The following is a 26913-nucleotide window of genomic DNA, read 5'->3' as shown; positions in this document are numbered from 1 at the left end:
AATTTTTCATAAACATTCATCAGTTCACTTACTGTTTGGTAAATAAGTTCTCTGCAACCTCATGTATTCTTTTGCTGAAAACTAACACACACACACACACACACACACACACACACACACTCTCTCTCTCTCTCTCTTTTCGGTACAGGTTTAAGAAGATAGTAAAGATCTCTGGTTAAAAATGGCAGAGAGACTAGAGGTCTATTTCCTCCTCCTCACGTCCATTCTAGCCACACTGGTCTTTCTGTTACTCAAACACACTAGGCCTGCTTCCACCTCGCGACCTTTATACGTCCCGTTTCTTGTTGCATTCCCCCCCAGATGTGCAATCTACTTGTCCCCTTACTTCCTAGAGGTCCTCACTCAAATAACCCCTTCTCGTGGAGGCCTTCTCCTTAATCAAAATTACAACATTCCCAATATATCCTAGTCCCATTCCCTGCTTTATTGTTCGCCAACATGCTCACCGCCATTTGACACACTATACATTTTATTACTCTTTTTTTGCTGTTGTTGGTCACTCTGTCCAGAATAAAAGACCCAGAAGGATTTTTGTCATTCTTATCACTGCTTTACCTCCAGTACTTAAAGCACTGCCTGGCAAACATCAGGCACTGCTCTCGTATATACTAAGGAACAGCTCTGTGCAATCTTGGTATAGGAAAAAAGGAAATTAGAAACACTAAAGCACTCACTGTGATGGAATGGAAATGAGGAAAGACAAACGCTGTAAAAGGAGGCTGGAGCAGGAAGCAGAGGCCAAATCAGGCAGGGTTCAGGAACCATGCTAAGAACATTGTATTCTGGGGTACCTGGATGGCTCAGTCAGTTAAGCATCTGCCTTCAGCTAGGTCATGATCCCAAGGTCTAGGATCAGGCCCCACATCAGGCTGCCTGCTCAGCAGGTTGTCTGTTTCTCCCTCTCCCCACCCTGTCCGCTTGTATGCTCTCTCTCCCTCTCAAATAAATAAAATCTTAAAAAAAAAAAAAAAGAATTTGTATTTTATTCTTGAGGCAATAGGAAACCACTAAAAAGGTTCTCACATGAGCAAAACATTAGGAGATTTAAGTCTTTAAAATGCTATTTTGGATGCTAGACAGTATTAAATGTCGGTAGGCAACAGTTCAGGATGCATTAAGAGACTGCTAGAGTCTACAGTAAAACTACTGTACCTAACAGACTACTATAATAGTAGGTAGGGGCATCTTGAAAATTCAAACACATCCAGAGGAGTACAAAAACTCATCAGGACTTTAGGTAGAAAAACTACAAAAGTTGAGAACTAGTAGATGAATTAGTAAAACTTATTACGCTCCATGGTAACCAGTGGTTTAGTTGTTGATCACCCCCTATGAATTTCTTTAGAGGGAAGACCATATAATAAAAATACCAGTACCTATAATAATGTGATCACTATACTCTTGGCACTCTTCTAAGATCACTGTGTAATAATTCATTTAACTTCAATAAGACCATATGCACTAGGTACTTTATCACCTCTATTTAACAGATGAAGAAAGTGACACACAGAAGGACAAAGAAACTTACCCAAGGTCACATTACTAGTAAGTGTCATCTGCTCCAAAACCCATATTCTCACTTATGTGCTGTCTTGTGTATCAGTTTTCTTTGTACACCCACCATCTATACACTACCTAGCACAAAAATTTTTAATAAATGTTTCATGAAATAAACAAATATATGAACTTTAGTTTGTCCCCTGCCTTCTCTACTTTATATGTCTCTGTTTTAGTCTTTCTCCAATCCAACTGCTTCTTTGGCCTTCTCCTCATCCATATATCCTCTCCTACAAAGAGTATCCCCTAAGGTTAAAAAAAATTTTTTTCTTTTACCCTTTTACTGATAGGTCAAACAGAATGTCTACTTAGGCACCTGGGGAATCAGAACACCTGCCTTCATTTTTTCAACAGACATTCTCATTCTTAATACATCATTTTAGAAGTGCTTGTTTTAACCAAGAATGTATCCATGTGGGTGGTCTAAAAGCATCGAAGGCAGCTGACCCCTTAGAAAACAATTTTCTCTCTTCTTTTCCTGTAAATATTCTAAATGGGCAGCTGGTTTTTTGAGTGGGATAAAGCCAGACTCCTATTTCTCAGTTATTTCCCCAAAAGCATTTTGGAATTTCATGCAAAATGTTAAAATAAAATAAAATATAAAACTTAAAATACCCAGATAGATAGTCTAATATAGATGGCTTTTATAATCATAAAACAGATGCTTCTCTATGTCTCCTAAACCCAAACTTCTGATTCTGCATACTCCAAGTTTTACTCACTAAATAATTTGATCAGTAGGAGATACCATTTGATCAGAAGGAGATACCCTTTCCCAAGGGTGAGGAAACATGGGAAGAAAACAAAAAGGGATATGATAGGATGCTATCATATATGACTGTATATAAAAGCATAACTTGTCACATTCAAAGAAACGCTGAAGATAAAGTGGGTAAAACATTTTTCATTGACTCTTAACTGCCAAGCCCACAGAAAGAAATGTGTTCAAATGCCAAATATAAGTTTTCTATATGCCTAACTCCAAGAACTTAAGTAGAGACATATATATAGTTTGAAAAAAATTTATTGATACAATAAAACTCCACATTAAAAAATTTTAAATTTACAAATCTCTCAAACTGACATGCCCTCAGAACCAATTTAAATTGAAGTAGTTCACAGGATTTACAAGGCAATTTTTTCAGAAGACAGAGAAGTTTTACCATTATAACAAAAATGTTACCTGTGGGAGGGCACCATAATTCCAGATATAACCCTTGTGAGGAAAGATATTTGCCACATAGCGTAGCTTGCCATTCTTTATATCTTGTTTAATGGGATTCAATGGCTCCTTTGTGGCAATCTATGTAGATCATGGAAAAAAGGAGAGAGGAGGATGAGAAATGATTAATCCTATATTCAAATTGTATATTTTAAATCTGTCTGCTATTATGAGGCTAAATATTTATATTCCAACTTATTGATCAAAGATACTTTAAAATAAATTAACTCTTATTTCTACTTTACAGTTTTAAGTAAGAAAGAATGTCTAAAAAGGAAACATCAGATTATATACTTAGTTACTCTATTATATAGGCACTCATTTGGAACAAAAATAACAGAATTACCGTAAGGGCAAAAGGATAAAGATTAACCTACTTGCTTTTTGATACTAATTTTGGGTGTCTTACCATCAATCTTATGAAAATAAGGTTAACTTAAAGATTTTCACCAAGTAATTTCATTTCAGTTAACTTTCTATCAAATATACTCAAACTGAGTTGCCAAAAAAAAACAACAAAAAAAAAACCACTATCCCATAAAGAATAACTTGAAGCCATTTTTGAATGAATAAGTACTGCTTAAATTAGGTAGGATCTCACAGATTCTTGATTCTATACCTAACTGAGATAGAAAGTAGCCAGAATGCTCAAATATTCTGAAGGAAGACCAAAAAAAGAATCCATTTTTTTTTAACTTTTACTCTTACCTATTAAAATATTAACAAAAACAATGCTACTAGGACTTGGTGAAATTACTGGCAATTCACTAACTATAAATTCTGAAAAACATACATCTATATAACAATCCTTAATTAAAATACTTGAGGGGCATCTGGAGGGCTTAGTCAGTTAAGTGCCCAACTCTTGCTTTCGGCTCAGGTCATGATCTCAATATCCTGAGACTGAGCCCCTTATAGAGTCTACTTGAGATTCTCTCCTCTCCCTCTGCCCCTCACCCCACTCACATGGGCTCTCCTGTATGCATGTACACATGCACTTGCACATTTTCTCTCTCAAATAAATACCTAAATAAGATCTTTTAAAAAAAATACTTGAAATAATACTTGCTATCACAACCAAAGCAATAGGACAAGACTTAAATAACTAAAGAAACTAAGTGCCATAAATTAAATTTCACTCAGAAGTCTAAGGAATCTTACCTAACTGAAGATGGAACAAGAAAATTCTGAAGGGCAAAAGGGAAGTTCTTGATAGGTTCATGTTTCAAAGAAAACATTTAAAAAAGGGGAAAAAAAGGTAACCAGGGAATAGCAGATATCCTGGATAGCACTTATAAATCAAGAGTTGGCCAGGAAAATGCTTTCATTTCTGGTACAAAAATCTAAAGGACAGTTTGTCTTTAGAAACTTGCCATCAGTCCCAAATAAATATGTCTCAATTTTACCTGTGAACAAAATACATCGCTGAATCTGTTTAAATAAACCTGGAAAATGTTTGTTATTTTTCAAAGACAGAGAAGTCAAAGAAAATTAAATAAATATGTGTATAACAAACCAGAGAGACAAAAGTGGAAAACACACTCTTTAAAGTGTAAATTCAGCTTTGAATAATATTTTGCTATTTGAAAATTACATTTCAAATTCACTAAAGTGTTTTCAATTGTTTTTATCAAAAAGAAGTTTGTCAACCATCCCAAATTCAAAATACCACCAGACCAACTTGAAATAAAATTTTTAAGTCTTAATTGTAATTTCCACTTGACATTAAAATAATATAGCCATACCTCCATTTTAGCATTTGTCCACCGAGGTACTTCTACAACCATATTAAACAAATTCTGCAGTTAAAAAAAAAAAAAAAAAAAAAACAAACAGATAATTTTTAAATTTTTACTTATCCTTTATATCACTTGTCTCTTGTGCAAGAATACTGTAATTTTTTTCCCTACAAAAATGTGTGGAGACTACATCATACATCTGTATGCCTTAAATTTCTTCTGAAAAATTAAAGTTGTTGTCTAAAACACAGCAGGATTTAAGCCATCATGTCACATGATGCTGCAGCATTAAAACTTGCTATATTTCACCTTCACAGTATAGTGACAGAACTAGAATGGAAACTTGTTTCAATTTTTATTTTCCAACTAAAACAGAAGTGAGAGACAGGGTCCATCATGTAAACTAAAGTCTCACTTTTCCGATCTGTAATGTAAGTGTAATGATCTCTGTCCTAATCACCACACAAGGTTGTAACACAGATCAATTACATAATTTAAATGAAAATACACAAAAAAATTACAAAGTAAAATGTTTTGAAAATCACAAAGCAATATCTAGGGGCGCCTGGGTGGCTCGGTCGTTAAGCGTCTGCCTTCAGCTCAGGTCATGATCCCAGGGTGCTGGGATCGAGTTCTACATCGGGCTCCCTGCTCAGCGGGAAGCCTGCTTCTCCCTTTCCCACTCCCCCTGCTTGTGTTCCCTCTCACCTGCACTCTCTCTCTCAAATAAATAAATAAATAAATAAAATCTTAAAAAAACAACTCCCAAACCAATGAAATATTTAAAGACAAGTTATTATGATCATAATGTAAAATTAAGGCTTTTGGCATAGGTAAGTATTAAGTTTAAAAAGTCAGACTGACACCTTTCTACACTTAGATTGCTTATCTAGGATTTCTGATACCCTAAAGTTATAAAAGAACCAGCTTCTTTTTATCATTTTTGAACTTTACAGAGCATTTAAAACAAAAAAGACTCTAGGTCAATGGTGAGTAAAAATGCCTGCCTACAGTACTTAGGTATACAAATCTGTAATTTTCCATAGTTTGGGCCTTACAAAAATAAAGTCTCAAGTTTAAAGTCAACTTGCATGCCATTTTGAACTTACCATAGGAAAGCAATGTTAAAACAGTGCTACAAGTATGGCCAAGAACCAGCGCTAATCTGCAAGCTGATTGTTACTGGTTCATTTAGAAACATTAATAGCAATTTGATGGAGCCATTTTCAGGTCTGTTGAACCTTGAATTACACTTTTCTAATAATTCATTTTTATTATATTTTTTTGAAGTGTCAGTTCACAACAGATCAAAAATAAACCAAAAACTAATTCCTTAGCACAGAATCATTTGAGAAAGCAGTGATTAAATATACTTATTCTCAATTGTGCCACGCATCAAAATCACCAGGAGAGCTTTAATCAATTAAAAAAAAAAAAAAAAAAAGGTTTCCTAGAGCCAACCTCCCACATATTTGAATTCAATAGCTTGGGGATGGAGGCAGGGCACTGCTTATTTTTTAAAAGCTCTGCAAGCAAATTTTAATACTCATCCAAAGTTGCAAACCTCTGGCTTACAGCACTGCTAAATAGTACGTGGGGGCTTGGCAAAACACGGATGCTATTAATTCAAAGAATGCCATTTGAGCCACAAAAGTAATGATGGTTGTTAAGCTTTTCTAGTTAAGACTAAAGTTTACCAATGAGAGAAATGCAAAACCATAATGAGATAAAGAACAAAGCCAAGAATGAATTCACAACTGCTCCTTAGAAGTATGTCTCATACCTATCTCTGAAACTTTATACACAGTCTTGCTGTTATGTTTCATTTTCTATGCTCTTTTATGAGGTACCCCAGCACCTGTTTAAATATGTCTCAAGTAGCTGTTAAAAAGAAAAACCTAAGTAAATGGCAGATGTTCCCATAATTCATTCATCCCTGAAAGCCTGGCTATAAGAGAACAAATGTATACAGATGAATCCTCAGAGGTGACAGGAAGACCCAGGCAAGTCACAAATGTTTTACACAATGACACCTACCAAAACCACTCACAGAAACTTGAAATAGACCAAAAGAACAAAAGACAAGGTTTGAATTTTAAGTGTGCAACAACCATCTCTCCTTCATCACTTGTTACTGACTCTGAAGAGTGAATCCCCAGCCTGTTTTTCTTCCCTCCAGCTAAAATATGTATTACTTATAATTTTTTAAAGCCAATGTTAGTCTGGTTATCCTAAGATTACTGTTAACTATAAACCAGTAATGGTCTGCTGAAATTTACCAGAAAATAGGAAAGATACGAGGGGACACATTTCAAGTGAGAAAGCTGGATATGAGCAAGAACCATTTACCTCCTTCTTCAGGTGTTTTCTGTCTCTCCACTTTTCCTTTCTATTTTTATTGCAAAAACCAAAAAGAAAAACTCATAATACATGAAAAAAGTTAGCAAATTTTATATACTTTGGAAAAAAATGGGAGGATATCACCCTTCTTTCCTCTAACTCTTAAAAAGATCAAATAAACTTTGGAGCAAAGGCAACATATAGCAAAAATAAACAAGTAATACCGTCAGACTAAAAACCTTCGGCTCAGCAAAGGAAACAATTAACAACATAAAAAAGGTAAACTATAAGTGGGAAAAAATATTTTAAGTCATATATCCAATAAAGATTAGTATCCAAAACTTGGGGAGCCTGGGTGGCTCGGTGGGTTGAGCCGCTGCCTTCGGCTCAGGTCATGATCTTAGGGTCCTGGGATCGAGCCCCGCGTCGGGCTCTCTGCTCGGCAGGGAGCCTGCTTCCTCCTCTCTCTCTGCCTGCCTCTCTGCCTGCTTGTGATCTCTGTCTGTCAAATAAATAAATTAAAAAAAAAAAATATTTAAAAGATTAGTATCCAAAACTCAAAGAACTCATGCGACTCAATAGAAAAAAAAATCTGATTAAGAAATGGGCAGGGGGGCGCCTGGGTGGCTCAGTCGGTTAAGCGGCTAACTTGGTTTGACTTGGTTTCCGCTCAGGTCATGATCTCATGGGTGCCGAGATTGAGCCCAGTGGGCAGGCTCTGCGCTCAGGAGGGATTCATCTTGGGACTCTCTCCTTCTGCCCCTCCCACCACGATTTTCCAAGAGACAGTCAAAAGGTACATGAAAAGGTACTCAACATCACAACTGTCAGAGAAATGCAAATCAAAACCACAATGAGGTACCACCTCACACCTGTTAGAATGGCAGTCATCATCAAAAGACGAGAAATAACAAGTGCCGGTAAGAATGTGAAAAAAGGAGAATGCTTGTGCACTGCTGGTGGGAATGTAAATTGCTACAGAAAACAGTGTGGCAGTTTTTTAAAAAAATAAAAACAGGGGTGCCTGGGTGGCTCAGCGGGTTAAGCCTCTGCCTTTGGCTCAGGTCATGATCTCAGGGTCCTGGGATGGAGCCCCGCATCGGGCTCTCTGCTCAGCAGGGAGCCTGCTTCCTCCTCTCTCTCTGCCTGCCTCTCTGCCTACTTGTGATCTCCCTCTCTCTGTCAAATAAATAAATAAATAAATAAATAAATAAATAAAATCTTTTAAAAAATAAAAATAAAAAATAAAAACAAAGCTATCATATGATCCAGCAATCCCACTTCTGGATATTTATCCAAAGAAAACTGAGGGGTGCCTAGGTGGCTCAGTAGGTTAAGCGGCTAGCCTCGGCTCAGGTCATGATCTCAGGGTCCTGGGATCAAGTCCTACATGGGGCTTCCTGCTCCACAGGGAGTCTGCTTCTCATTCTCCTTCTCCCTCTGCCTATTGCTCCCCCTGCTTGTGCTCTCTGACAAATGAATAAATAAAATCTTAAAAAAAAAAGCAACGAAAACAGAATATTGAAGAGATACATGCATTCTGATGCTCACTGCAGCATTATTCACAATAGCTCAGATATACAAACAATCTAAACGTCCGTCAATGGATGAAAAGATAAAGAAGATGTGCTTAATATATACAATGGAATATTATTCAGCCATGAGAAAGAAGGAAACCTGCCATTTGTGACAACATGGGTGGACCAATAGGGCATTATTCTCACTGAAATAAGCCAGACAGAGAAAGACAACTACTGCATTGTACCACCTGTATCTGGAATTCTAGGAAGGAAGGAAGGAAGGAAGGAGGGAGGAAAGAAGGGCCAAACTCATAGAAACAGAATAGAAAAGTCATTGCCAAGGGCTTGGAAAAAATGGGAGAGAGTTATAAATAAACAAACACAAACTACAGACTCCAATTAGTCGCTCTCTGACATATAAACCATGTTCTAAGAATTAAATTTTAAGTTGGCTATACAGACTCAGAATACATTTTTCCCACTGGAAAAAAAAAAAAAAACACAACTATTTCCAGGTGAATACACGAAGTCCTCAGGAACCTATAAAGCCCTCAGTATCTATTCACTGCCGTCTAGGGCAGAGGTTCTCAAACTTCAGTGTGTACAGAATGCCCTGAAACACCTGTTAAATATGTGGACTAACCAGTCCCCATCAAGCAGATTCTGATTTAGTAGATACGGAATAAACCCTAGAACCTGAAATTCTAACAAGTGTTCTATGTTATTCCAACATAGATAGTTTAAGGGCCATTTTAACAGACACCAATTTAAGAAAATACAATATGGATTGCAGGCAAAGGTGGCTGGGACTAAACAGCACTCATGGCTATTTCTGGAAGTAGATTCAAAGGCTGGGGTCATAAATTTCAGCTGGAGTAGAGAAAAATGGAAATAAGGTTTAAGGGAAAAGGAGGCTGAGGAAGGTGGCAGGGAAAACTGTCTGACATCAGCAAGACAAAAAGGCATCAACAGCATGAGACGGGATGACAGGCATCAATCAAATGTTCTGGTCCTAAATCAAGAGCTATCAAAGGTTTGACAGTCACATATTTAAGATTTTCTCAGAAGACATTTATTTTAGTGTATAGTTGGTGTAACTTTTTTTCTCCGTTATACCCAAAAGACTTGTTCCTGAATTCTAAAACAGCCTCTCAGACCACCTTTTCTCTTAGAATTAAAAAAATGGTAAACGGACCAATTTTCATAAAGTACCTTTACTTTAGACTATCTATTGTGATAAATAACTTTTATTTATCACGGGTTCATTTCCTGATTCTGAGTTTATTTCCTGATTCTCTCTGGTTCTTCAGTTACAAAATGAAATGGTAAGGAGGTTCCTAGAATAGTCAGATTCATAAGCAGAAAGTAGAATAGTAGTTACCAGGGGCTGGGTGGAGCAGGGAATGGAGAGTTAGTGTTTACTGGGTAGAGTTTCAGTCTGGGAAGATGAAGACGTTCTGAAACAAAGAATGGTGGTGATGGCTGCACATGTGAAACGTACTTAATTACACTGAACTGCACCCTTTAAAAACTGTGCGATAAATGCTAAACTTTATTTTACGTGTATTTTAACACAAGAAAAAAAAGTGAAACACTGAGATCATCCCTAGCTGCCTTAAACAGGTACTAGAAGAAAAAAAAAAAATCTGTATGCACACCAAAATCTTATAAGGGGGGAACTTTACAAGGATTTTACAAACACAAACTATCATCAAGGTCCTTAACAGATAATAGAAGTGGCTCACAAAAAAAACCTTTAGAGATATACCTCATATTCATCATTTCGTGCTCTCTTTGTAGGAATGCCATTTTCCTATAAAAGAAAAGATGGTATTTATAATTTTAATATTTCAGCAAAGAATACAGCTGCATTGCAAAGCACTGAAAGTCAGCCTACCACAGAAACATTCACTACAGAGGCTGTCCAGAATCATGATTCATGGAGAACCTACCAAATGCCCAGTTCCTTTTCTCTCAACATTTGCATCCCCAGTGCAGGAGCATTAGTGTTTCATAAAATATTTTATCAGAAAAGCTAAGTCTCTTTCAAGTATATTTCCTAGTTTTTATAAAATTAAGCAAAGGCTGTGTTCGGTCTTTAAGGAAAGACTGTCAGTTTCCAGTGATTACACTTAAAACAGTCATTTCATTATTGAAATTAAACTCTAGGGAGCATGACTAACAAGCCATGAAAGTACTCAGCTGCACCTCCTGCCTGTAAATTCCACCAAGGTGTGATTACTATGCCTCCATCAAGCACTTCCAAATTAAAACAGAGTATGTGATGGGCTGGGAGGAAAAATTACGCCATTCACAAATGCTCACACTTCTATATAACTTTTACACACCAAAAAAACCACTAATGAAGGAAACAAAACAGAAAAATGATTATTCCAAGTAGGTCCTAAAACATGATTTCTGTTCCTAAAATACCACATTCCAAAGCACAAGGTGCAAACATTAAAGCTGAGGATGGGGGAAACCTATCCACACAACCACTGTGTGTACCAATCTCCACATGCCCAGAATTCACTGGGTTAGCCTCTTGTATTTTGCCCTGTCCCATTCTCAACTTTGCCTAACCCCAATTTCATATTCCCCAAACCCCATCTTCTTGGGCAGAATATCATGCCAACTGGGTATTTCTAGTCCACTCTTTTTCTAGCTCCACTCCCACCTACTCCATGATTCCCCAAAATATTATTATTTTGTTAAGTAAACAGATTTTGTCATGATACACCCCCACATGAAGAAGCACTGACCCTTTTTCTTTCATTACCTTATTCTAGTTTTATAGCACTTAACACTACTGATTGACTTGTTTTCTGGTTTTCTGTCTTCTCCAATCAAGTGCAAACTAGATCTCACATCTATCTTATTCACCACTGCAGGCCTAGTGCCTAGAACGCCGGCGCGCTCATAATGCTGCAATGACTATTTACTGAAAGAATAATTAATTAATAAATAAACAAATGAAATCATGCACTTTTGGCCAAAAGCAAGGAGGGTGTTGGGAGACAAGATATTCAGGATGGACTGTTCACTGGCCAAAACAAAACACATGGACACACATACACACACAATAAAATGGGTGTTCTTCCTTCCTGTCTGTGGCTACCTTCTCTCTCCAAATTGTATGATTTCCTGTCCTATAGCTGAATACTACTTAGAAGCAAAGAGCTGGAAGGATTACACAAGAGCAATTAAGAATGCAACCTCTGGAGTTAGAGCACCTAAATTCATATCCTGCCTCCTACAATGGACAACAGATTTGCAACCATGGGCAAAGCACTGAACCTCATTAACAAAGAAAGGATAGTAACAGTAGACCTAGCAGTACTCAGATAATGCAAGTAAAGTTCTGAGCACAGTGTGGATAAGCACTACGAGCGGTCAATAAATCTTCACTATTATTCTCCCTCTTGCCATCCTATTGACAGTCCAGTCCACTGAAGGCCTGGAGGAAGCACAAATCCCTAGTGTTCCCTAATCTTCCTCCCAGAAGGATCCTATTCTCATACTATCTCTAATGTATGAAGGAGGCTTACAATCCTGTTATGACAACTCTGCTGTCCTTCTTGACTTCCAATCACATTCTTTCGAGATGCTTCCAAAAAGCATTTTGTGATATTAGAAGTATATATTCCCCCCCTCAAAAGCAAGTTAAAACAATACCTCCGTTGAGTCCACCTTGAGAGGAATATCATGAAAGGGGGAAATGTAGTGACCAGCTACATTCTCTGCAAAGGGAAAAAACAAAACAAAAATAAAAATACAGAATTAAAGCAATAGATTATCCTGTTCTTCAGAACAATTACATCCTTATCTACTTTTAAACTTTTTGAAAAAGTGTTCAAAGATTTTTCAAATTAACCTTAACTATGAATTTAAAGTTTACTTCAACTTTTAAAATTTATCCCAATATGATGACCAAAGAGAATACATACCAAATAAACCATATCTTGGTTTGCCAAAATAATTTACAGTTGACCTTTGAACAATCTAAGTTTGAAATGCACAGGTCCACTTATACCCAGATTTTTTTTAGATACAATATAGTACTGTAAATGTATTTTCTTTCCCTTACGATTTTCTTAATAACATTTTCTTTTCTCTAGCTTACTTCATTGTAAGAATACAGTACATAATGCGTAAACATACAAAAATGTGTGTTAATCAACTGTTTTCGCTATTGGTAAGGCTCCTGTTTAACATAAGCTATTAGTAGTTAAGTTTTTAGGGAGTCAGAAGTTGTACACAGATCTTCGACTGTGTGGTGGGCAGGTGCCCCTAACCCTCTCTTGTTCAAGTCAACTGTACTTATCTCTGTAGCTTAAAACATCCAAAGCAGAAAAATGTTTAAAATTGACTATCACCCAAATATGAAAAACCTCACTTCTGAAAAGAGATTCTCTAGTAAGTGACTGGATTAAAACTGATGTCAATTTCCCTAGGACAAACCTAACAAGAGAATTCCCAATTTCTGTCTACAATTCACATGAACAAAGACATAAAGGTCCGACCCAATCAAAAGAAAAACAAATCATTGTGTCCCACTCAGTGATAGGATGCTTATATCAAGGTAAGCTTAAAACAAAAATGAACTTTAGTCACTGAAACTATCTTATCTTCACTGCATACTGAAATGCACATTTTAAATACTTTTAAAAGTATATATTATTTAAATAAAATACAACAACTTAATACGCACTTTTATTGGAACACATCTGTTTCCAAAAGCTGGGCTTAATAGTTTTTTGTTTTTTTTTTTTAAGATTTTATTTATTTATTTGACAGAGATCACAAGCTGGCAGAGAGGCAGGCAGAGAGAGAGGAGGAAGCAGGCTCCCTGCCGAGCAGAGAGCCCGATGCGGGGTCAATCCCAGGACTCTGAGATCATGATCTAAGCCGAAGGCAGCAGCTTAACCCACTGAGCGACCCAGGCGCCCCTGGGCTTAATAGTTTTTGTTGTTTGCTTTTGTTTGTTCTGCTACACTCTCCACTGGGTCCCCAGCTTCCAGGAAGTACCTAGCACTTAGTCGGCATTCAATAAATACATCTCTATTAATATTTCCCACTTTAGTAACAGGGTAACTCCTGAGGACCCATTCACAGGGTAGGATAAAGAAGAGCATACAAGTGGCAAAGTATATACAATCTTGTTATTATCTACAAAGTTATTTTTCATTAGTTAAAAAAAAATGTACTTTTAACTTGCAACTTTATGTAACTTTAACTTGCATATCAGATCAAACTTCAAATTCTCTGCCTGAATTTAAAATCATCTAGGAGCAACACAAGAACAAAATTATCAGTTTGTTGCATGATTATATACTTTTCTAGAAGTAATACATACTTAAATCTGTATTATTTATTTTCTATTAAGATACCCCAGTTCGAATGATACAGCCACTTTGGAAAATAGTTGGTCATTTTCTTACAAAGTTAAATATTTGACCCAGAAATCCAACTGTTAAGTACTTGACCAAGAGAAATGAAAACTAATGTTTACAGGAAAACTAAGTGAATGTTTACAGGTGGCTTTATTCAAAATCACCAAAAACTGAAAGCAAACTAAATGTACAAACACTAAATGGATAAATGTATTCTGCTACACCCATATAATGGTATTTTGCTCAATGATGTATTAGTACCCGATAAAGAAGAATGAACTACTGATACACACAACAAAATGCATAAATCTAAAATGTATCATGCCAAATGAAAAAAAGACTCAAACAGTATCATTTGGATGACATTCTGGAAAGGGCAAAACTGCAGGCATAAAGAGCAATCAGCGATTGCCAGGAGTTGAGAACAGAGGGTGAAGGTGACTCAAGAGAGACCACGTGGAAACTGTTCAGGCGTGATGGATTTTCCGTGTCTTGATCGTGATGGTGTTTAAACGAATCTATATTCTATCAAAACTCAGAACTGTTCCCCAAAAAAGACTCAATTTTACTATATATAATTTCAAAAATAAATAAGAAAAAAATAGGTTAAGAAAAACAAGTATTAAAGTACAAATGTAAGCTCTTGTTCCAATGAACAGTCACCAATCTGTGATTCCTAGTTTTAAGCCACAAAGATAAGGTAGTTTTGAGAAAAATACAATCCTCTGGAAGATTAGGTCAATCATTACATTTGGGACCCATCACTATGATGGGAATTAACAATGATCTCTTCAAGCAGCTGCATAAACCAAGGAACTTTGTTATTAAAATTAAGAAAGTATAGGAAATTTGACAGACCAGTTGGGCTGCCTTTGTAATTAAGAATAAATGATACCTCTAGCACATTGATTTGGTGTTAAATTTCTCTAAAGCTCCAATGCTCCTGTTAACTGAGGACAAGCCCCAACAAACTTACTATGATTTAGATTGAAAGCACACTACTCAAGCCTGAGGAGAAAATGGGACTGTGATCATTAAAAGCTAAAGATTTATGAAGTGTGCTGAGGTAAACCGGGATCTAAACATGATATTCAAAGACTATGATACTGCCAACGCATGGGTTTAAGCTGTTTTCTAATTTGCATCTTGGAAATAAAAAGAGTATTAGTAGGTGAATGGTCTGACTTAGAAAACCAATACCTACTAGCAGCCATCTGAACCACAAAATAGTATAAATTAAAATGTACTAATGAAGAAAAAAGAACAGAATTATATCTGCAACAATAAAAATAAAATATGGCTTTAGATGTCAGATGATAATGCTTTGATTGGGAAATATACCAAAAACTCACGCAAAGCCATGAATTCAGAGACTAAGAACCTAACTTCTAGTTACTGAGCTTGATAAACTCACTCAATTTCTCTGAAACTTAATTTTCTCAATTTTTTTCAATTGAGCAATATGTAATTTAGTTTGTAAAAGGTAATGCACTAGATACGGGAATACAAGTGCTAAAAAGTGAGCTAAGCCCACAGCCAAGACAGGGTTTGTACTTCCTCATCTCCACAGCACCACCCAATAAGTGCAAAGACAAAGGAGTCCTCTTAGGATTATCAGAAAGCTCATCATTGACCTAATGCAGAAAGGGAGGATGAGACTCCATCAAGTTTTCTGGGGTCAGTGCTATTAGTATGCCAGCATGCTCCACAAGAGTGTTAAGACTCTCGAAAGCTAGATGTAAAGATAGGTGCTATCTATCCTGATCCTCAGTAAAATGGAAAGGGTAATCCATACTTTACACAGGAGACATAGACAGAGACATGAGGTCCATGCAGCAAGCGTTGGAGCAATGTGTGCCACTCCGTAAAGATGACAGAACTGAAGCAAGGGATATAAACGGCCCCTTCCCAGAGCCTCAGAATCAATCAGTAATAATCCTGAGTTAGAACTTCAGTATTTGAAGCTCAGTCTGATCGTTTCTTTAGATTTGAAACCAAGTTGTTGCTGCCAATTTGCTTTTTAAAGTACCTATTTTGGGGGCACCTGGTTGGCTCAGTGGGTTAAGCCTCTGCCTTCAGTTCAGATCATGATCTCAGGGTCCTGAGATGGAGCCCTGCATTAGGCTCTCTGCTCAGTGGGGAGCCTGCTTCCCCCTCTCTCTGCCTGCCTCTCTGCCTACTTCTGATCTCTCTGTCAAATAAGTAAATAAAATCTTAAAAAAAAAAAAGTACCTATTTTGCTGTTTAAACAAAGCAATCTATGTACATGGTTGACAAAATGTAGCAGTCTTCACCTCTCTCCAATTCAGATCCACCGTCAGAGCAAAATTTTTCACCTCTTTAATTTACTTGAGGTCTAGTAATTATCTATATCTCTCCAAATAATGTATTTGTATGGTTAGTTTTTGCCTTACCAATTTTAGAAATTATCTATTGATTCTAATTTTAAGAGATAAGTTTAGTTCATTTCACTCCCAATCTGTTCCTCTTAAATTCTTTACTGACCAATCTTTTTTTTTTTTAAGATTTTATTTATTTATTTGACAGACAGAGATCATGAGTAGGCAGAAAGGCAGGCAGAGAGAGAGGAGGAAGCAAGCTCCCTGCTGAGCAGAGAGCCCAATGTGGGGCTCGATCCCAAGACCCTTGGATCATGACCTGAACTGAGGGCAGAGGCTTTAACCCACTGAGCCACCAAGGCGCCCCGTCTACTGACCAATCTTAACATTTACAGCTTTATTCCTTGTTCCACCAAATACATACAATATTTGACTGTACTACCTTGTTTTTTACTTCAGTCCCTTTATCCTTAATTTTTATCTTCTGCACTTTTATTTTTTCATTTCAAGGTTGATAAATGTTCTATATTCATACTGAATTTTCTATGCTTTTCCTATTAGTATATTTTCAAAATTTCTCTAAAGATAGGAAAAACTTGGGAGTGTTTGTTAAACAGGTCTCTGGATCTCCCATACCTAGGGAATCAGAATCTTAAGAGAAATCTGGATAGATTTTTAGCAAGCACCCACAAACACTTCTTACACCGAAGTAAGTTTGAGAAGCACTGTCTATGTATTGATTTTTGGCCAAGTATAATGTTATAATTAAATTTCCTCTCCTGTTCAGCTTGTTTTGACTTGTGCTTCTAATTATGTTTCTTCCATCGTCAGTCATAATCGTATCTATAAATTATTCAAATGCCTCACAGATTCCACAAAGACTATGGATTCTCTATACACAAACAACTCTCTTTGAATATCTCTATCCCCTTGCTGCAATAAAGACTGCATGACTTTCTGGCCTCCTAAGACTCTGCTTCTTTGGTCTCCAGCTCAGATCTGTTTCCTGGATCCCATGCATTCATCTCTTTTGGTTTACTTAGTTGTTTTGCAGGAGCATATCCCTAACTTGTATTCTGTAAGGAAGGATGCATAGGAGGTAAATCTCCCAAGTCCTTAAATGTCTGAAATGTCCTTATTTGGTCTTCACCCTAGATTGATGATTGCCTGGGTAAATTCTAGGAGGAAAGTTATTTTCTCTCAGAATCTTGAAGGTTTTAAGCATTCATTTGTGCTCATAAGTCAAATATTAGTTCGATTCTCACTCCTTCTAAGGTGAGCTGTTCTCCCTTCCTCCCCGGCCCCATACCTGAAGACTTTTAGGAACCTCTTTATAAAAGCCTCAGTTTTCTGAGATTTTGCAATGTATCTGGGACTCAGAACATTAGGGTCCTTAAATTCTTAGATTTCTTCTACCATCTCTTTGATAATTACCTCTCCATTCCTTCTGGCACTCTTATTAGTCAAATACTGGACTTCGTAGATTAAGTCTTATGTCTCCTCTACCTCCATTTTCTATCTCCTTGACATTTTGTTCTACTTTCTATGGATTTCTTTACCTTATAACTTTTCTGGTAGATTTTTTTAGCTTATATTCTACCTTATATTCTAACTTTTCTCTATTAGTTTTCCGGGACTGCCATAACAGATGATCACAAACCTGGTGGCTTAAAACAACAGATCATCTTTTGTCCCACTACACCACCTATTGAGTTCTTTGTCTTTACAGTATTTGAAAAGGTCTGTAATTATGTTTTCTTCATAGCTTCCTCTTCCTTTTTAATATATACAAGAGTTTCTAAAATCTCAGAGGACATTTATCGGACTTTTTAAAAATCAAATTCTCTTCTACTTTTTCTTTTCTACTTAATTTGTAAGATTTTCTTAAATTCATTCATTCAATATTTACTGAACACATAAGTCCTGGGTATACAAATTCCCTCTTCTTATGGAATTTCTATTCTAGTTGGGGGGGGGGGTCAAGTATAGAAGCAATGAATAGGAGTATGTTCTTACTATACTGGGTACAATAAGCATCAAAAAGCAAAAGAATGACAGCAAGAAAGGAATGAATAAGAGAAGAGATAAAAATTTAAATGGAAAGGACAGGGAAGAGCTCACTGATAGGTAATACTTCAGCACAGACCTAAATAAAGTGAGGAAGCAGGTCAAGCAGATTATCTAGGGAGGAACCCTGCAGAGAGGCCAGGACAGCTGGAACACACTGATCAAAAGGAAGAGTGGCAGGTGACAAATTCAGAGAGGAAGTCCAATATTAGTCACACACAACCTTGTATACTGTGGTGAATATTTTAAGTTTATTTTGAGCGAAATGAGAAGTCACTGGGGTTTTGAGCAGAGCCTGGACATGATTTGACTTACATGTTAAAAGGATCAAGGTGACTTCTGTGTGGAAAGCAGACTCGAGGGGGACCAGGGTGGCAGCAGGAGGAAGAATCAGAAGGCTACTACAATTGGCAGGTGGAAGATGGATTAAGTCGCAAGGGGGAAGTGGAGAGAAGTAACTCTTCTGGATACACTTCAAAAGCACAGCTGAAGGGAGAAACTACTGAATCCGAAGTGGGGTTAAGAGTAAGAAAGGCACCAAGAATGATTGCTGAGTTACTGGTTACAGGTTTGAGGACAGAAACAACAACCGAGCAGGCAGAGGAATCCAGAATCCAGAGTACTACACATGGTAACCTTGAGATGTCTCTGAGATGTTTAGGTGGAGACGACAGAATATGTTTACTGGATGTGTCAATCTTGAGTTCACGAAGAGATTCAGGCTGTTGCAAATCTGGGAGGCACAGATTTATCTAAAACTGTGGGGCTGAAAAGCTCAATAGCTACAGTCAGCAAACCTCGGCCCACGGCCTGTTTTTACTTGTGTAAATAAAGTTTTCTCGGGCAAAGCCATATTCATATTTTACTCTCTCTGGCTGCTTCTATGCTAGAAAGGTGGAGTTAAGTAGTTGTGGCAGAGACCCTATGCCCTGCAAAGCCTACTAGTTACCATCAGAGCCCTTTACAGAAAACATTAGCCAACCCCTGCCCTAGAGAGAGAACAGACAGAGATGTGGGCCAAGTACTGAGCCCTAGAGCATCTCAAAAGACCATCAAAATAAAAAAGCGTTGTCCCAGAGACAAAAAGAAAAAAAAAAAATGTTTCAAGGAAGACAAAGTGATCGACTATGACAAGTTCTGTTGATAATCCACATGAGATGAGAACTTAAAATTGATCATTATATTTGTCACATGCAAGTCGCCTTTTGACCATGAGTTTGGTAGAGTGGCAGCAATAGCAGCAGGAGTGAAAGCCTGACTGATGGTGATCCTTGACAATTTGGTTGATATTTAATAAGAGACTAGAAAGACTGATGTGTACACGAGAAAGCCTTGTTGAAAGTCAGCTTCCCGTGGAGACACAGGGGTAAGAAGTTGGCTATTACACTGGGGGGCGGGCCGTTCTACAACCCTCCACTGTCTTCAATTTCTGAAGAAACCAGCCCATTCCACAAGCCCCAAGCCTCCGTGATAAACATCTGTGTGCTATTCCATAATAAAACTGACACCAACCCCCTGCATTAAGCTCCACATCCCCCTCTCACCCTCTCTCCTATTGGACATTAACCCCGCACAACCACTGTGGGGTTCTGCACCAGAGTCTGGCTTCTTCTTATTCTACAGACCCCCCACAGCACATATACTTACATTGGGACTTCCTCCACACTGTTTCATCAATGACCATACCTCCAACTATTTGTCATGTTCTATATGCATTCTGAAATCTCCAGCTCTGTTGGATCCTTATTTGTTGTTTTAGGATTATCCTTTTTTATTCACTTATTATCACTGTAATAGGATATTCGCTAGGAGGCAGATCAGACAAACAACTGCCATCTTGTCTCAGTATTTTGCTTTGTCAAAAATAATAAACTAATGGGCGCCTGGGTGGCTCAGTGGGTTAAGCCGCTGCCTTCGGCTCAGGTCATGATCTCAGGGTCCTGGGATCGAGTCCCGCTTCGGGCTCTCTGCTCGGCAGGGAGCCTGCTTCCCTTCCTCTCTCTCTGCCTGCCTCTCTGCCTACTTGTGATCTCTGTCTGTCAAATAAATAAATAAAATCTTTAAAAAAAAAAAAAATAATAAACTAAGAATTCTGTCCTGCCCGTCAAGCTATACCGCACACAGTGTTAATTAAAGCTTTCCCTTCAACTAGACTGAAATAAGATTTTATTCTATTATTTTGTAAATTACCTACATTTTTCTCTCATAACAGCAAGCTGTAGTAGGATGAAAGTTTATTAATGGTATTAGCAAGTGAGAACATTGAACGGAGTACAAAACTTGGATTTGATAATATGTGTATACACCAAATAGCTACATGTATGCCAAGTACCATCAGACGATTACAAATTATTACTAAAAACCATATATAGAGATTCTTTTTTTTTCCCCCCATGTATAGAGATTCTTACTGGAAGTTTAGCAATGACAAATACCAAATAGATACAAGTAATTTTTCAATATTCACACAATAACCATTATGTTCTATATGTTCTCTATAAAATTCTAATTCTATGATATAAACCAACTTAAAAAAAGGTTTTAAGAACTCATATATTTAAGACTCAAACATATATTGTGTGGATTATTCACAGGAAATTTTATTAAGTCCAAATGTATGGTACAGTCAATGGCAGATTCCATCACCTACCCCTCAAATGATGTGCTTAAAAAAAGAAAACCTATAGTAATTTCAACTTAAGTATATACTATGAATGATAAAACAAATTCACTGTTAAAGAACTGTATGATTCATTCTTACTCTAAATAAAAGCAACATGAATTACCTACAGCACAGTGACTCAAAGTGAATCAGTCACCTACCCCATAGTAACAAAAATCCAAACTATGGAAAGCATAGCTTCTACTCATCTTTGAGAAAATGTTAAAAAAAAAAAAAAAAGGACGCCTGGGTGGCTCAGTTGGTTGGACGACTGCCTTCAGCTCAGGTCATGATCCCGGAGTTCCGGGATTGAATCCCGCATCGGGCTCCCAGCTCCACGGGGAGTCTGCTTCTCCCTCTGACCTTCTCGCTCATGCTCTCTCTCTCTGTCTCTCTCTCAAATAAATAAATAAAATCTTAAAAAAAAAAAAAAAAAGAATGTTTTGTGTTTTTTTTTTTTCCTTTTTTTGAGAGTGTGTGAGCAGGGAGAAGGGCAGAGAGACAGAGATAATCTTAACCAGGGCTCCATCTCAAGATCCTGACTGAGATCATGACCTAAACAGTATCAACGATATTGAGTCAGAGGCTCAACAAAGTGAGCCACCCAGGTACTTCATGAATTTTCAAGTTACTAACAAAACAAAGACAGACTTGCAGGCTATCAAAGGAATATTGACATGCAGTGCTCTCTTTGGTCCCATATAAACAAGTCTAACTTCATTATGATTTCACAATTTAAAAGACTGCAGAACAATATCCATTAAAACCAAGACTTGGGGGGTGCATGGGTGTGGCTCAGTCAGTTGAGGTTAATTTTGGCTCAGGTCATGATCTCAGGGTTGTGAGACTGAGCCCTGCCTAGGGCTCCACACTCAGCAGAGAATCTGCTTCTCTCCCATTACTTTCACCCTTCACAGAATATGACAAGAATTCTGGTCTTACATCTTGAAGTCAAAAGGAAAAAAGAAATGAAAATATTAAATATTTACCATGCACCATGTGTGAGACACTGATAATCTTACACACTTGATCTCATTTAACTGTCACAAGCAATTCGATAATATCATTAGTACTATCCGTATTTTGCAGATGGAGAAATTGAGCTGAGGGATGTCAACCAATGCCCAAGATAGTCCAACTAGGCCTACAATCTAAGTGCTTTGATTACTAGTCTAAAACTTTCTCCAACACACTTGCTTTTGGAAGTTTCAGTTATCACCTCACCCAGCGCCTCCCCAACTGAATTCCATGAAACTCCAGGGTCATTAAAATGTTAAAATGTTCTAAGAAATATGGGCTCTGGGGTTCAAATCTTTATAACAAGTTACTTTATATCAGAATTTCCCAGATCTTTAATATGCACACTGTGACTCTCCAAGAAGGTGATAAAATGGGAAGTGTTCTGCTCATTTATTAAACCATGAAGTGCTTTGTATAAAGAAAACCTAATAATAAACTATGGTATGTCTGTGTTCAACTCAGTACAGTTTGGAAAAATGACAATCTAGTCCAATCTCCTCTTTCCATGGTTTAATAAAATTGAGATACAGGTAAGTTAAATGACTCAGTCAAGGCTACATAGAAAGTTAATAAAAGGCCAGGGCTAGTACCAAGGAGACCTGATGATTCCTGCCAGGATGCTCTTGCCCCTATATCATCCCATCTCACTTCAGTACTGTTTCTACAAAGTCCAGTGCTAATTAAAAGGGAAAAAAAAGTATTAAACCTATCATTTATTCAGATTCTCCTGAATGGCAGTACAGAGAAACCATTTACAGAAATGAAGCTCAAAAATGGTCTACCTCCCAGTGCAGTATTTTAGAAAACTGGAATATATTTGGAAATGATTCCGCTGCAATAACGGTGAACAACACTTTTCAGCCAAGGAGTGCTGCACTCGCGTTTTTGTTTGAAGTTATGTACAACTACATACTAGTACTTCATGCAGACATTGTCAACACTCAAAATACCTAATTTGAGACCATCTTTATAAGAAGCAATTTGTTCACTGTTTTCCACTTCCTCCCTTACCCTAAAGGGGCTTCTCACTTTGTCCTACCCTTGCCAGCAAGCAGGAAACATGCTGGGCCAAGGATGCCACCTGGCGTTTTAGACCAGGAACTGTTTAACCTGACATACCTTCCACTCAGTTTCTCACCACCTGGCCCCTTCCCCAAACCACACTCTTCCAATTCTTGCCTTTTCTCTTCCTTCCTATCATTTACCCTAACTCAGTGAACATTTTTGGCATTCCAGTTACAGAAAAATTATGAGGTGAATACACTGTAGCTAAGGCCTAGGAGTCGCCATTTCAAAAGCCAATGCTCTGTCAACTATTCCATATGACCCAGACTCCTCGAGACTTTTTTCTGTTAACCCTCAAGTAAAATATTTTTCAGTGTTTTTATATTTTTCCTTAATTACCTATACTGACATCATTACTCTCTCTGAAGTGCAGGGCCCGTAACTAAAATCTCCTCAGTGCCATGTCTAACTGTGTCTAGCACACTTGGTAAATACTTGTTGACTTTCTTGGTCTATTATTACTGTACTTACTGCAAATCTAGAATATTTTCACCATGTTATGCGTTTAGACAAGCTTTTATCTACTCAAAAACCTAACTGCCATTTCATAACACTCTGTGCCCCAAATTACCACATCATACATAACCTTCTGGAACACAAGCCACTCAGAAATTTGGGAGTTCTTGTTAAGGGTTCCTCTCCACCTGAGGAGTATTGATTGACCAAACAAGGATGGGAAAGGATATGTAGCATGGGGGGGGGGAGCAACCAATTTTGAAGATATTTTAATATCGGTTGCATCATAATCCATAAAGTGTACTCAGTTTTCTCTCCCATAAAATACTCTTCGACCCTAAGTTCACGTAAGATAGTGTAAACATTTTATAAATTACAGATAGCAATAATCACAGGTATTATTTCTAATAATTTATATTGTAGATGCTCTGACTAATCACTTTATACACACTTTATCATGAAATTCTTACAGCCCTGTTTTACAGATAAGAAAACAAAAAGCAGAGCAGGTAAAGAAACTCATCCGGGGTCACGGAGCGAAGAGCTGAAAAATCCAGGATTCCAGCTTAGATCCGAAAGCCCCCAAAGCTAGTGCTCCTAAGAAATGGGCTTATAAGGCAAGGCCGACTTTACAGAAAAAAGGTACTACCTCTCTCAGGGCTCGGAAGTCATTAGGCATGAAGGCAACTCAACCAACCTCCCTATCTTCACCCCACAGTGAAATACTTGGGTGCAAAGAAAAATGAGAATAAATAACGGGGACCTGGGTCGTTTTCTGACTTAGCCGGTCAGCTCAGTGCCCTGCAACTCCCTTTGCCCTCTGGGGTTTGTTCACTGTGAGAAGACAGGGCTGGGCGGGAGCCAACTACGCTCTTGGTCGAGCACCTCATTCAAAGTGCAAATTTGTGAATATAAAATCGTGCTTCTGGGAGATGCTTCGCCAGAGTCTCCCCCACTCCATCCCCACCCCCAAAAAAGACCCACTGGCCTAAGCATCTCCAAAGTTCCGACCGCCTTTCCAATTGCAGGAGGCCCTCACTAGGAGGAGCGTGGTTACGCCCACCGAGAGGGCCGGTCTGCTGGCGGACTCTGCCCTGCCCTTGCACAACTGAATTACCGGAACCCTGAGCCGCTGCGGGGCCTTGCCTAAGGCTTCGGGGCCGCGGCGCGACGCGGCGACCGCGAGGCCCCTGCGCCTCGGCCCGCCGCGGGGGGAAGGCGGTTGGCCGCGCCCGGGGCGACTCAGCGCGGCACCACCGGCCGCCCACCACCCTGCGTCTCTGCGTTCCGCGTTTGGGGACTCACGGCGCCGCCCCCCTCGCCAACAGCCCCCGTGGCTCGGCGCGGGCCCCTGCATGCGGGGAGGTGGCCTGGGCTGCTCCGCCACCACCGCAAGCCCGAAGGGGAGGGAGGAGGCCGCGTGGACCGCACAGGCCCCACCCCGAGCCTCCCCTGGTGCGCCGCCCGCCAGGGGCCTCTCGAACTACTTACTGAAGAAGAGGCGGTAATCGGGGGAGTAGAGCTGGCCGCGCTCCTCGGTGCGGTAGAAGGCCTGGGCCATGGCGCTGTGCGGCCCAGGCCCTGCACTCTTTCCCCGGGGCAAGCGGGCGGCGGCGGGAGGTCCCGCGCGCCAGCCCCAGCCGGTGCGCAGGAGCGGCAGCAGCGCGCGCATGGCGTTGACGGCAGTCGGGCTCCGCGCAGGGCGGCGCTGGGGGATCCTGGCCCAGCCGCGCGCCGGCGCCCCCTACTGGCTGGAGCCATCCCTTCCGCCCGGGCTTGGATTTAGATCCCGCGCTCCCGCCACTCCCCGGCCGGGCCTGGAGACTTCGATCAGAGCAAACAGAGCGCCCAATAAATTGCCAGTGACGCGCGCAGTGTGTACGCTGTGTCCAGAGCGAGGCAAAGATGAGCAAGATAACATCCACCACCCCTGAGGAGCTCACAACCATTTATTAATGCGTATATACATTTATTCCTTCACTCATCCACTCAATATTTACTGTCATAATATTTTTATTACAATGATAAAAATTGAGTGATTATTCTGTGCCAGGCACTGCTCTAGATCCTGTCCAATGTAGAAGGCAAGCATTGCACACACAAAAACACCATGATGAGTCATAATCAGACATCCTTGTGAAGATTTGACAGGTAACTTGTCAGGTAACCTTGTGAACGTAACTTCTTCAAATGTTTATCTCTTCCATGAGGCCTTTCCTATTTAACCCAACTAGAGATGATTTATCTTTTCTTTTTCTTACATTTTCACTTCTGCAATGGCACTTGGTACCAGACCTATATGTTTGTGAGCCTGTTATGTTTTCTATTTCACCCGAATCAACCCACTGTTTTGTTAATGAGCCAAACACACCGGAATTAAGATTTAGTATCCTCGCAGGGTGTAGCAGCATGCCCGGCCATAATAATGGCTCTTTTGTTGTGGAGTTAAGTTGCTCCTGGGAGTCCCTTTTACCAGATCTTTCTATTAGCATATGAAATTCTGGTTATCCACTTTCCAGGAAAACTTGAAGAAACAATTTTCCGTAGGCAGTATCTCCACTTCTCCCCATTTCAATTCAGATGACCTTCTTCCACCTTCTCAAGATCAACAATGACCTCCAGTCAGTAGGAAGTTCAATTCTCACAATAAATCAGAATGAGAGAACCCAGAAGAAAGCAGTAAAAAGGATTGTCTCATCAGAAATGAAAACTTTTAAAGAAAATTAACTATTGTAAGGACCTATTTAGCTAGAGCGCTTCCATTGGGTTAAACAATAATTTTGTTGTTTAAAACTTAAACTGTCCCTGCCCCATCATGCACCCATTATTGGGGGACCTTTCAGTATCTGTTATTCAATCCAAAAGTGAAAACAAAAATAGTAGCAATTTTACAGAGAGAGACAAAAAAGGTGCACTTATGCTCTGCAAAAACTAAGTGAAAAAAAAAAGAGAAGGGCTTTTTAAAATTATCTCTTAAAGTACTGTAATAATCGGGTCCTAAGTTACTATGCACAATGAATATGTAAATTCACGAAAAAGATAATTCTAACTTAGAATCCTAGCTCTTATAGCATAAGACAAACATCTTTGCCAAGATTATATTAATTTATATTAATTAAGTCTGATTATGGATCTGATTCTAGTCTAAACTAGTTTCTCTCTCTGTTCCATAGCTGCAAATTACATCCTCTGGTTCTTAATTTTAACAAGATAGACAAGATTTTTAAAAATGGGTTTAAACAAACCTTTACTCACAAAAATCTGCAAGCAGAAATTTCACCAAGATGGTTCTATATCCATCATATAACTTTATATAAAGATAATAGTACTTATATCTGTTATGCCCCAATAATGGGTCCGTGATTAAAGGGGCGAGACTGATACAAAGCGAAGGTCAAGCAAAGCTTTATTTCGTGCCAAGCATCAAGAATCTAACCGAACCTTCGGAGCTGCGCCTCTTACAAGAGAGGGCGACCCTTCTCTGTTTCACAGACTAGCTTTTAAGGGCAAAG

The 26913-nt window shown here is 38.7% G+C and overlaps 1 protein-coding gene across 1 annotated transcript in view; it reads right to left on the bottom strand.

The window, feature by feature from the left end:
* Positions 1 to 25087, bottom strand: part of LOC111154496 (pyrophosphatase (inorganic) 2) — an 88562-nt gene extending 63475 nt beyond the window's left edge. Inside the window, exons 1-5 of the mRNA XM_022514123.1 lie at positions 24893 to 25087; positions 12075 to 12139; positions 10168 to 10212; positions 4546 to 4599; positions 2762 to 2881 (exon numbers count right to left, since the gene is read on the bottom strand). Of these exons, the coding sequence (XP_022369831.1) occupies positions 2762 to 2881; positions 4546 to 4599; positions 10168 to 10212; positions 12075 to 12139; positions 24893 to 25073 (465 nt within the window). The 5' untranslated portion in view covers positions 25074 to 25087. The remainder of the gene's footprint in view (positions 1 to 2761; positions 2882 to 4545; positions 4600 to 10167; positions 10213 to 12074; positions 12140 to 24892) is intronic.
* Between the last annotated feature and the right edge of the window lie 1826 nt (positions 25088 to 26913).

Source organism: Enhydra lutris, unplaced genomic scaffold (genome assembly GCF_002288905.1).
Source record: "Enhydra lutris kenyoni isolate GAN:26980312 unplaced genomic scaffold, ASM228890v2 scaffoldscaffold3, whole genome shotgun sequence".
Classification (NCBI taxonomy): domain Eukaryota; kingdom Metazoa; phylum Chordata; class Mammalia; order Carnivora; family Mustelidae; genus Enhydra; species Enhydra lutris.
The sequence above is the reverse complement of the archived record's forward strand: the minus strand, read 5'-3'. Positions and strand labels throughout refer to the sequence as shown.